At 43.9% G+C, this 12,797-nt stretch overlaps 2 protein-coding genes across 2 annotated transcripts in view; both read right to left on the bottom strand.

Moving 5' to 3' along the window:
• Positions 1-5,379, bottom strand: part of alg6 (ALG6 alpha-1,3-glucosyltransferase) — an 11,639-nt gene extending 6,260 nt beyond the window's left edge. Inside the window, exons 1-8 of the mRNA XM_083671285.1 lie at positions 5,219-5,379; positions 4,849-4,933; positions 4,633-4,722; positions 4,227-4,315; positions 3,908-3,990; positions 3,679-3,743; positions 3,152-3,337; positions 1,705-1,840 (exon numbers count right to left, since the gene is read on the bottom strand). Of these exons, the coding sequence (XP_083527411.1) occupies positions 1,705-1,840; positions 3,152-3,337; positions 3,679-3,743; positions 3,908-3,990; positions 4,227-4,315; positions 4,633-4,722; positions 4,849-4,933; positions 5,219-5,300 (816 nt within the window). The 5' untranslated portion in view covers positions 5,301-5,379. The remainder of the gene's footprint in view (positions 1-1,704; positions 1,841-3,151; positions 3,338-3,678; positions 3,744-3,907; positions 3,991-4,226; positions 4,316-4,632; positions 4,723-4,848; positions 4,934-5,218) is intronic.
• A 6,023-nt stretch (positions 5,380-11,402) lies between these two features.
• On the bottom strand, positions 11,403-12,525 carry foxd3 (forkhead box D3; the record flags this gene model as incomplete). Its single annotated transcript, XM_083671286.1, has 1 exon — positions 11,403-12,525. One exon carries the CDS (start codon positions 12,523-12,525, stop codon positions 11,431-11,433), a length of 1,095 nt encoding a protein of 364 aa, XP_083527412.1. The 3' UTR covers positions 11,403-11,430.
• Between the last annotated feature and the right edge of the window lie 272 nt (positions 12,526-12,797).

Raw genomic sequence — 12,797 nt, 5'->3', positions numbered from 1 at the left:
CGGTGCGGTCCCATCTGGGGGGTCTACTTCTATGCCTGTGTCACAGCTGCTCCAGGCACAGCTGTGTGGAGGTTACAGGCGGCCCAGTCAGCAGGCCGCCCGACGTCTCGCTAGGAGGCCCATCTCTCTCCTCTGCCGCCGTCGCTCCGAAATAACTACAACCGGAATGTCCCCCCCGGCACCGCCTGGGGGCAACACATGAACACTGGGGTTCGGCCGCGTCGGTGCATGCATGTGGGATAGGGGGTGGGAGTTGCGCCCCTCACCTATAAGTCGACGAGTGGAATTTCACAGGCTGCAGCATTTGGTGCCATTTTAGTGAGCAGGAACCTTAGACTCTAGAGTGTTGCTCAGTGGGTAAACTTACAACTTGACCCCCCGCCCTACCCCCAACCCCCCCCCCCCCCGGTTCTCGTCCTCCTCCTCCTCCTCCTCCTCTTCAACAGTTACCCACCTCTCCCCCCCTCCTCCTCCTCCTCCTCCCCTCAGCTCCTTCTCTCCCTGTCTGCTTGTCCGGGGGCTTCTGCTTACGTGCACAATTTCTCAATTAGTTCAGCCCTGCTTCCCCTGCAGGCCCTCACACTATGGCCCGGGGGGGTATAGAGTCTCTCACACCCTGTGTATTATGTTTGCATCGTTTCGTGGACAAATAACTGCCATGCATACTGCCACAGAGCCCCCAGAATTTTCAATTACTTCTCACATCATGACACCTTGGGTGCCACCTAGGGAGTCGGTAGGAGAGACGGGGGGAGGGGGGGGGGGGGCGCAGGTTTCACTTAAAGGCCAGCCTCGCCGCAGCAAGCCCCCTGGCCTCTGAGCTTCCTCCTGTCCCTGTGGCGGTGTTACTTTACCTCCGCTCCGACGATGACACGCTTTCAACGGCGCCGCCGAAGTGTTGCGATGGTGCTCTCACTAATGTCCTGACTGATCGCCGTCCGCGTTTCATTTCCTCCCCTCAAAACCCTCAAACCCCCTATGCGCCCGCTGTGTGTGTGTGTGTCAGTGTGTGTGTGTGTGTGTGTGTGTGAGTGTGTGTGAGTGTGAGTGTGTGTGTGTGAGCGTGCGTGCGTGCACAAACATGCGTGTTCGCTTTTCAAGGACGTGCGGTTCGCTGCCAACGTTTCTCAGACGCGCTTTAACACGCAGAGAGTGGACCTGGCAGCGCACCACACGTCTACAACACGGCTATGCAATGACGTGCTGAAAAGACCCTGGCAGTAAATTAGGTAGATTTATCTGCATCCCCCTCCTCCGTCTAGCCCCCCCCCCCCCCCCCCCCCACCCCAAGTGCCCACCTCCATCACAACGACCCCCGACCCCCCCCCCCCCCTCCCCCGGGGTGATGAGAGTGAAACTGATCTTCTGACCTTTCTCAATTTTATTTCTCTGTTTTCTTTTATCCTGCTGAGGCTCCATTTCCAATTGGCTAAGCAGAGAGGGATTGATGGAGGGCAGCAGGTTGTAACCCTGGGAGCGTGTGGAGGGCCGTATAGGCCATACGGCAGAGACGGAATAGTGCTAGACCTGTTGACCGCCTTCTGCCCTTATCTTTCAACCGCAAACTGATTTAGAACTTGTCAACGAGATACATTTACACTCCAGCCAAGCAATGATTTTACAGGCCACTAAGTCCAAACGTTTGGGAAGACCTGGTGCCTTGGGAACAGAGCGGTTGCTAGGGTCTCTTTTAGTGATACGCACCTCAAACAGACCACGAGCCACGGGGAAGACACGCTGGAGGACCTGGAGGGCCTGGCTGGGCTCGGTCAGGAAGGGCAGCCAGCAAAGGGCAACGGTCACCAACACTGTCACTCCGATCTTCACCAACAGGAACAACCTGGAGAGTGAATGAGAGGAAGAGATGGCGCACGCACACCCACGACACACACAACACACACAGTAAAAAAACATGAAATTGCTTGGGCATATACTGTACATTACTGTCTGGTGCCATGATTTACATTACATTTACATTTACATTTTTGACATTTAGCAGACGCCTTTATCCAAAGCGACTTACAACCAATACATTTGTCTAAGTAAGTCAATCATCTATCCATCAGTCATCATAAGAAAAAGTAATCTATGCTAGGACCAGGGGCTATTGGCAGTCACAATGCTAGAAGAAGGAAGAATTACTTTTATTTTTTTAAACATTTTTTTTATTTTGTATTTATTTTGTATTATTATTAATTTATTTACAGTAGAGAAACTTGTACAGGGGGTAGTGGGGATGAAGAGGTCTTTAGGAGGGACAGTGTCAAGATGTAGCCTGAAGAGATGGGTCTTCAATCTACGGCGGAACATGATTCCATGTAAGAGAGTAAGACATAACTAAATCATGTCTTAAACAGTATCTACAGGCTGATCCTTGTGGCTTCATGGTGAGTTCAACAACACACAACCAGACATACGGGTTAATTAGCTAAGCGAAGCAGATCGTACAGTAGCTAACTCAAACATGACCAAGGGTTCACTATGAATCCCTACCGCAGATGTGTGAGCAGAGAAACATTTGCATAAAAATCACACACGGATGTCAATGGAAGCATTGCTCTTACATCCCGAGTCTTGCGCACACATCCCAAGTTAGTGCTTCGGGCCCTCTGTCAAGAAATGCTGTGAGAGACACAGGCCTCAGCTGAATGTCTTTGACATTAGGTCAGGCCTCTCAGCTGTAGCTGGGAGTCTGCTGGTAAAGTTGCACCCACAGGAATAGCTGAGGAGCTTGGGCATGGAGATAGTGTCATCTGGACATATCTTCCCCAGGCCTTCTAATCCAGCTATCCATTTGCTACCAGATGCCCTTGGTACATTGTTACTAGATAAACAAGCGCAGGACACCAGTGACAGCATCCAATACTGATTGCCTCAGTAACTCTGTGACACACTTTGGCGGACATAATTGTATGGGGCCTCTCAACAGGGATAACATGTTCTAGATTATTCTGCTTCTCATCAAATCAAAGTGTGATGTAAGTGTATTTTGATACTGCTTTACACCAAACTTATGCTCGAAAAAAATTATCTTGCTACACAATTCTATGCACATAAATACACGCACACATTTACATGTACACACACACATGCGCACGCGCGCACACACACACACACACACACACACACACACACCGTGGCGTCAACTCACCCTCGGCCTGCCAGGCCCTGCTTGGCACACTTGCCCAGTAGGTAGCAGAAGAAGGGCAGAGCGTGGTAGAGCTCCATCTGCTTGTAGTTGAAGGCCAAGGTGAAGGCTAGGGAGCCCAGAACGTCCCAGCCCAGCCCCAGACCAACCACTCCCCAGAGAGCCAGGCCCAGACTTACACCATTATATCTGTGACAGAGTTAATGTGTTTTTTTTTCTGTAAAGTACATTGTCTTGCACTTGAAGCCATGTATGAAATGTGCTATATAAATACAGCTTTATTTGATTTAAAAGTACACAGCCATACTGGTTTACACTGCTACGGCTCAATGTGGGTAATTATCAATGTTCTACAGGTAATGAATTCTACTGTATTTACACTGGCTGTACTAGTGTACTGTAGGACCAAGGTCAGCCACCCATATCATCATAATATGTCCAAATTAAAGTTCACACTGGATACAATATTATGACAAGAGACTATAACCATATTGCCAGAGATACAGTATGTTGACATCTTTAAAGGATACTGAAAATGTCCATAGTCGATGAGAATAAGGCCCGGGTAGAGCAGGAAACAGAGGACTGTGCAAACCTAGGCACAGGAATGGCGGGTTAGGTCAGCTGACAACAGACAGCATAATTGTCTTCTATACTGGTTCTCAAATCAAATCAAATCAAACCAATCCCAAGTCCAGGACATGCAGGCGAAATGAGAGTACTGGACTATGTAGGCTAAATAAAAGACGACAACCGTACCTTCTTTTTCGAAGATCCCTCAGTGAGGTAGAAACAGTAAACAACAACTGCTGGAAAGTATATCAACAAATCTGCAACAAGAACTGAGGTAGAAAAAGCCTTAGTGGCAAGCACACCACCTTATGCTAAATGAACGGCACATAATCACAAGATACACACAAACATGACAGGCCTATGAAAACAGTATGGAATGTTCCATCTGGCATAGGGGTCAAATGGTTCATCTCTAGTCTTGACACAGAAAACAAATAATTCTAGGATATCTATTTTGAATGAACTTCGATATAATGATTTAACACTGAAAGGTCAGCGGTCTCACCTGTGGCTCTCATAAATAACTTATGCGCTGCGCTTTCATAACCTCGAGACGTGTGTAACTCCACCCAGTCTGGGTTTATCAACTTGGCTCTGCAAGACAATACACATACATACATACATACATACACACACACACGCACACACACACACACACACACACACACACACACACACAACACACAACACACAACACACACACACACACACACACACACACACACACACACACACACAACACACACACACACACACACACACACACACACACACACAGTTAGTCAGACATGGCAGTTCCAGCCAACTATGGTCTAATGATGATGTATGGCATCATAGCAGACAGTGATCAGTGTGTTTATCTTTCCTGACCATCCTGGCATTTGTGTAAAGCATTCTAGACGCACACTTACACATGAGCACAGAGCAGGCTGTGATAGGCTGTCAGAGGGGGGTAGTCGAGACCCCAGTAGTTCAAGTCGTTGTCAGTGGTGTTGGAGTACCTGGGGGAATACAAACAGTACTCAGTTGTGAAGTTACTTTAACATACCTTTCCATCACATCAAAGTGCAAGTCATGAGCACAATCAAAGGACAGGTGTGTATACACCAACCAACCAACCCACCCACCATTCCTGAATAGGGAGATTATAAGTCACTTCTTGCCAGTGCCTCTGAGCTTCGTAGTCCCCGAACATGGGAGATTTGCCTGCCCCTGCAAGAGAGATCATTTAGGTGTCAGCTAGATTATATACGAAGTAAGAGCTGTCACATCCTATCAATCTAGCTAGCATTACCTCATACTATCGTACTAGCACAACAATCTCGGTGGCGTTATACCACTCACTGAGACCAGCAATTTGGCAGGTATGCAAGTCAAAATAACAGTAGGCTCGTCACACAGAGAGCTCCAGAGAGTACACGGAGGATTGTCAACAATACTAGAAGCTACGGTGGAGGTGCAGCATGAGATCAGTTGCAGAAGTGTATGTTTACCTACCTGAATATGAGTTCAAGGAAACCGCCCATCTAGCCGTTAGACCGAGCAAAACACTAAGGGTTACAAGGCTCCAGCTTTCCATGCCTGGCGACCAGAAAATAGTTGTTGTTTTTTTGTTGTTGGAAACGAAAGGCTAAAATAGTACCCTCAGTCTTTTACTATGTTTCATTGCATGGGACTGTTGTTTACACTTCCTGTACACGTCAGCCGGAAAGCTTTCGTATCGATCGCTGATTGGATGCTGGTTGATGACGCGTCGTGTCGCCTCTCCCTCTACTCCTTTTCCAAGCGGTTTGACTGGAGGGACCAGAAAGGAGGAACATGAAGAGGGCAAGATTCTGCTGCTGTTGCTGATAGTCGCTTCCCCATCAGAAGTGGCATAAACATTAGTCGCCAAGCAAGCATAAACTGACATTGTCACGTCATGTGCCAATGAGCTCAGTTATTGGCATTAAAAGGTTAGCAGAAAGAAGGGTATTATCGGTAATATTGCCATTTCCCCTTTTCCATCTTCGTGGAGCCTAAATGTCAAAGGCAGGACCTCAGTTGGAAAGTATCCCTGGTCATAGAGGTGCAATCTGTAAGGTTTTGGTGCTTGTTGGTAATTTTAATAAATTATATTATTATGGAGGAAATGCCAAATTGCTGTTTGTTGTCAGTGCACTCATCAGCAGACGAGCTTAGTAAAAAGTTAAATGCAGTGGGTACTTAACCATAGCACTTGGTGACACGCTAGGAACCAAGTGAGACAAAAACAACAACAATAATAACACAGACTCCTAAGACAAAAGTCCTACTATATACCGTCATCACATCAATATGTGGGATAATATGCAAAATACGATAAGCTTATGTGTCACCATTGCGCTTTTTGTGTCACCCAGTTAGCGTCTGCCTGGAGGCACATCCTGCTTGACCTTTCAGTCAGGTGACATCTACAATCTCTGTTTCCAAGAGGTAAGGAGTTGTTGGATAAGACACGTTCTTTGTGGCTCACGCATCAATTATTTATAAATAATAATAACCTTGGACAACTGCTGATTTGCAATGACACTTTCATTACAATGAGAAGCCTATAACTCATTGGTGCCCATTAGTTATTAATGCCCAGCGTGCCAGCTTTACTTTGTCATTTATTGCTTCATCTCTGCGGCTTTTAAATATTCAGTAACTGCTGTATCTACATTTACTGGTTATGATCATGTGCCGGGGAGATGGCCTGCTTGTGAAGCTCTAATGAAGGCTTGTGCCTTGCTTGCCAATGCCTGCCCATGATATGTATTATTGTTGTTAATATTATTACTATTATTATTATTATTATTACAATTTCCCCATATTCACTACATGTCCTAGGGTGGAGAACAGGGAAGACTGGTGGAGGTAGAAATCGGAGGACAGGCTCTTTGTAATGCATGGAATGGAATGAGGAATGGTATCAAACATGTGTGTTTGATACCATTCCATGCATTGCAATGAGCCTGTCCTCCGATTTCTACTTCCACGAGCCTTCCTGGTGGAGAAGAGCTTTGGAGTTGGAGATGGAGGAATGCAGCTTAACCTGGAGTAGTAACCTGGCAATGCAGCCTCACCATCCTCAGTGAGTGAAAACACTGACCTCTTGCATGGCTCCCTATATGTCCAGCAGGGACATGAAGTGGATTAATTAGGTAAGGAACTCTATCCAATAGGTGACACTTGTTGTTGCTACAACACAGTATTATTACAATAACAACAAGGTAATCTGTCTCACAATGATACAAACTGCAGGACACAGGTCTATTCCTCTGCTCTGCTGTTACGTTTGGTTGGCATATACAGTAAATCGAGCCATGTAATTAATTAGCCTAATAACCAATAACCTAATAACCAACCTAATAACCAATAACCTTATAACCAAACTATGTATGTGTAATTATTAGACTCATACAGTACATATGTAAAGGAGATGGTTTGGAACCATGCTTGTGTGATGAGTAACCTTGCCTGAGTACGAAGACTTGAGATAGTTCATGAAGTATCTATAAGTCTAGGCAATAGCTCAGTGGGCTAACACACCCAGGTTCGAACCCAGTCAGACACACACACACACACACACACACACACACACACACACTCACACACACACACACACACACACACACACAAGAATAAAAGTCACATCTTGAATACATGTCAGTGGAGACAAATGCCTTTATTGTGACAATGAAAATCAAATCATTTTTTTGTAAATGGCACATAGCATTGGCATTATATCATCTGTGAAAATGTCCTCTTGTTTCAGTCTTACTAGCTTGTTTGTTTGTTATGTTTGGCATACTAAGCCTTGTGGAACTTAATGAACGCTTACAAACACAGTTATTCATGTAACACAACTTGTGCACCAAATTACATCCATATTTTGTTTGAATGAAAATGTAACCATTATTTTTTAGATCTTCATTCGAAATACATTTGTCTCATCCCTGTATAAAATGTAGCCTAGCCTTTCATCAGCTTTAATTTATAAACGTTGTATTTTACATATGCCAAGTAGATTATGGGAATCTTTGAGGTGGTCCCTGCTGTGTAGTGTATGGTGTTGTGGGAACTGCTAGTTCTCACCATCCACACTCCCCACCTGTGCATTACGAGAGAGCAGGTGCAGCTGCAAAGGTCAGCGTCGAGTGCGTGTGAGCGTCGCGCAATTTACAAAGCGCAACAACTTTCAACCGAGCCCCTCTTGCGGAAATTGTGTTCAAACATTTTCGCCATCATCATCATTGTAATGTTGAAAGCAAATGTCTTACGACGCGACGTGTGTAGGCCTGTGATAGACCGTCTAAAGCCTCATAAACAAATGCATTCTTTAATTGTAATGAAGATTGTAATACATCGACTGTATTAATTCGAAAATTATGTCAACATTATGTCAATATATATAGTGTTTTTGTCTTAGTTCAATAAAAATCCATATAGACCCTACCTCTAATAGAAAATACTTATAGATTTGCATATATTTCTAAATATAGCCTACTCTCATTTTCTCCATTGCATTGTGGTGGAAAATGTTACGTTTGCAATTCTTTGGTTAGGCCTAGACTGTAAAAAATAAATAAGAAGAAGCAGAAAGAAAAATAATCTAATGGTATAAATTCCGTCCTATTATTATTCACAATAGGCCTATGCAGCCTACATTGCGTATTTTCTTTGTCAAAATGAATTGGCAACGATGTCTGAATAAATAATGTATACCCAGGTAATAACCCGAGCAGCCCCAGTGATCCACAGTTGCAATGCCCATCGAAGATTATTCGATGACGTCGTGTTTATAAAAAGCAGGGATCTATTATAACCTTGCACTTGTTAAAGAGTCAACTCTTTCCCACCAGCTGGCCTTAAAATAGCCCCACCATTAAAACCCGTTGAATCTAAACAATTTCACAGTGTAAGTACTCCAAGATAAATAAGATCTACCCAAACCACTCGTGTATATTGCATATTCCAACAGATGCAGCCCTCGATAGTCACCCTATGTGATGCTCCTCCCGGGAGGCGTGTAATGTTTCTGTATAAATCGCTTTGCCCAAGAATAAAGGTGTCAATAAACGCCACCTAGTGATATTCAGAAGTCACTGCTCCTGCATGGTTATGTGTGTGTTAGGACAGTAGCCGTACATTGTTTGTGAACACAGACTCTAGGCAGTTCACCCAAATATGGAAAGAAATGTCTCCCTCAAATAGAATCTATTCTTACCAAATTAACATGACAATGTTGATATTACTTATTTTGTAACAGGAGAGTATTATTATGTTGTGTCTGTGCCGAGGCCTATTCAATTACTCCTTCTTGTAATAACTGAGACATGTGGCCTATATGCAGTTTGCAGTCAGACATCCCTTTATTTTAAGAGAGAAAAGAAACAATAAAAAATAAACTATAAATGAACCAACATGAGTTGATAAACGTTAGAACATTAGTTTACGGCAATGAATGAGGGATTACGCTCCCTTCGATATGGTTGGCATAAAGTAGACTGTGTAACAAAATCTCATCATATTTATAGGCTACTGCGTGTATGCTCTCTAATGAAATTTGACGATGGTCAGTGACAAAATCTACAAGAAATGTAGAGGTCAACACAGCACATTATTTCTCTCGTTAGCAAACAATTGCATAGCCTAGGCTTTATTCAAAAATAACCTTCAGAATTTCACCGTGTTGTAATCACCGGTGGTACCTGATAGATCAAATTGTGCGGTGATACGAAGCGTCATAACGCGCTTAAAATGCAGTCTCATTTTAAGGAATAAGGAGTCAGTCGAGGAATGGACACTCCGTTATCCAGTGTCATTGAGACGCTCTGTATCAGCAGCTTCTTCAGTCTGAAAGTGAATTCAAGAAGAGAGCCCTTTCTCTTTTCCCATGGGTATCAGTTAAATATAGCCCCCTAACCCCAGTGTGCCACACAGCATAGGCTACACCATTTGCTGTTTGTGTAAAACTGATTACCCAGACACAACTGTGAAACTAAGTGTTACTTTTATAGCAACATAGGAACATATTTATATCGCCTGAGTTTCTTTAGTAAAATGATACCGTGCGTGTCTCGCCATTCACATGATTAGCCTACCGTATGAATTTCTGTACCGACCTTCATCGATTTGAAATCCACTTTTCATGATTGTTAAAACGTGAAAGCGTATTATAATTGATTTCAAAGTATCTTTTCATATTAGTAGGCTATGCACCAACAATAATTTCCTGTTCTAATGCGCAAAAGCCTATTATGCAAGTTCAAATAAAATAATGCCGAATCGATTATGTAATGCTGAATCACAGATGGTTAAAAAAAAAAACTATATTTTCAATTGTAAGTATTTTTAAATATCTGTAGAGTAAATAAACTGATATAGGCTTAAGGCATTCCTTTAAAAGTGTCTAATCTAGCACACAATAAAATCCATTCGTGTCGATATGTTTTTAGCCTCATCGCAACTGCGCTTATTAGCCTAACCTACATCTATTTTAGTCTAAAATAATAGTGAAAATAGTCTAAAGTAGTCATGTATTGCTTTGTAACGAGAACCTTCTTATAGGGATGTTACTCCAAGTAATTCTACGGATAACCTATTTAACTCTCAAGAAATGCTATGTTTCATTTGACTAATTTCCAGTTGCCCTAAGGCAATAAACATGTCATTACATTATCACTTAAGACTGTGATATGAGCATGAACATTTTCAACCTCTATTCTGGCTTTAAAGCCATCCCCTGGCTTCCCAGTTTATCTATCTATTTGAGTTGTGTTTGGACCTTTTAAAGGGGCAATCTGGGACTGCTACATCCTTTTTGGACTTTTAAATTAATGTTATATATCCATTGATTATTGAAGAATATAACTTATACATGCTTCACGAGCTTCCAACTGTCTAATCCCATCAGAACCCAAAATATAAGATTGTTTTACTCCATTGTTTGTAAACAATGTAATTGGTCAGTCATTGAATCCATAACTCCGTCTATGAATCTGAGAGTGGCTACATTCCTCCAGCCCCATGCGTCAGCTGTTTACACAGAAAGTGGCGTGGAGAACACTTGTTATTGTTTGAATCCCAGATTGCCCTTTTAATATCATAAGATTTGTTTCCAAAAATCTGTATGCTGTTTTTCTCAGTGTGATCAGGATGTAGGCTATCAGATTATTTTCTAATTTGTTGTACATTTAAATTTGTCATAGGCCTATCAATTCAATAATGTTCATAATGAAAATAGATATGTTTCTTTTTTAGATTTATTAACAAATGATTCCAGTTTACAACACAATAGAGCTACATATAATACATATATTTCAATTTATAAACAGACTATTCGTTCAGAACATTTTGTATCTTGTATGAAAAGGAAAGCAAATGTTTTGATTATTTGAACTAGCAGTGAGCTTCCAGTTACAAAAAAAATAATAAAATAAAAGATAATAATATCAGGGGAGCTCGTCTAACTACAACTGTTATACAGTTCAAACAACAAAATAAAATAGGTAAAATTCAAACAAGTAAAATCATTTCTTTTTACAAATATTTACAAATATTACCTGTACAGAAAGCATTCCGTTTCTTTTCTTTCTTTTTAGAGTTTGTACATGGCTACAGTTTGGCGGACAGTGTCCAGTGCTGCCTAATTCGTGCTGTACAGTCTTCCCCCCAGTCTCAAGTCTCTAGAAAAATATTCGTTTTCATTGAGAAGGCCATTTAGACATTGCTGCCGTTACTGTGGGTAAAAACTGTCCCGATATCATATTAGAGGGCACACTAAGAATCGGTGCCATAGCTGCAGATGTCCGGCTAAGGGACAGGGACTGTGCGCTCAACAACGCCGACTGAACAGTCACGGGAGGCCGCATGAACGTCTGCGCACTCGATGAACTGGACACCCCGATGATGTTCTCTATACTGAAAGAGGGTCTACTGGACGGCTCTGACTTGATCATAGACGCGGTGCTCAGGCTGTTCAGCTGCATCTGTAGGCTGGGGCTGAGTTGCGAGTTGAAGGCTTTTCTGTTGAGCTCAGCGGAGGGCAAGAGAGGAACGGCCGGGGGAAGCATATGACCTACCGGGGGCATGTAGGGGTACTGTAAAGCTGGATGGTAAGCGGGGTGAATTCCATAATGACGTCCGTAAGGATTCCCAATACTGTATGCCCCGAAACTTTGCATCATGAGGGCTGTTTGGTCCCTGAGAATGTCCGGCTGATGCCTCTTGAATCGTTTCCTCCTTCTGAGAAAGCTGCCGTTGTCAAACATATCTTCCGACTGGGGGTCCAGTGTCCAGTAGTTGCCCTTGCCAGGGTTGCCCGGCTCCCGGGGGATTTTGACGAAGCAGTCGTTCAGCGACAGGTTGTGGCGGATGGAGTTCTGCCAGGCTGGAAACTTCTCCCGGTAGTACGGGAAGCGGCTGCTGATAAACTCACAGATCCCGCTGAGAGTGAGTTTCTTCTGCGGGCTCTGGAGTATAGCCATGGTGATGAGCGCTATGTAGGAATATGGGGGTTTCACAAGGCTGTTTTTTGGCTTGCTCGATACGGCACCCGACGCGCTCTCCTGACCGTCCGCTTTGGTCTCTCCCTCCCCGGCGCTCTCACACGGGCTGCCGGACCTCTCCTTCACTTCAATCTCCTCCACCTCCTCCGGGCGATCGTGCAAGCTGTCGCAGTCGCTGTCCCTCTCCATTCCCTCATCGCCCTCGCCGACCACGTCGATATCCACATCCTCGGCTGTGAGCACCGTCTGACCGGACATGTCGCTGGCACTGTTGCCTCCAGACAGGGTCATCACAGCTTACTCTACCGAGGAACAACCAGCGATAGGTGAGTGCGCACGCGGCCCGTCGCCGTCAGATCGGATGTCACCGAATTCTAAATGCAGGTCAGACTGGCCTGTCAGGGAAGCTTAAACTTCTGAAAATATTTCTCCAGTCGAGTATAGCGTTTTAGGTTTGGGGTTGGTGTGCTTCACGCCTGATGTCCTTCAATCGGTATTTCCTAGCAGCAGTGAGAGTGATTTTTGAGAGCGAAGTCAAGATGACGCATGCTTTTAAAGCCGGT

This window comes from Argentina silus, assembly GCF_951799395.1.
Source record: "Argentina silus genome assembly, chromosome: 6".
Classification (NCBI taxonomy): Eukaryota; Metazoa; Chordata; class Actinopteri; order Argentiniformes; family Argentinidae; genus Argentina; species Argentina silus.
Note: the sequence above shows the minus strand (reverse complement) of the source record. Positions and strands in the feature narration are given on the sequence as shown.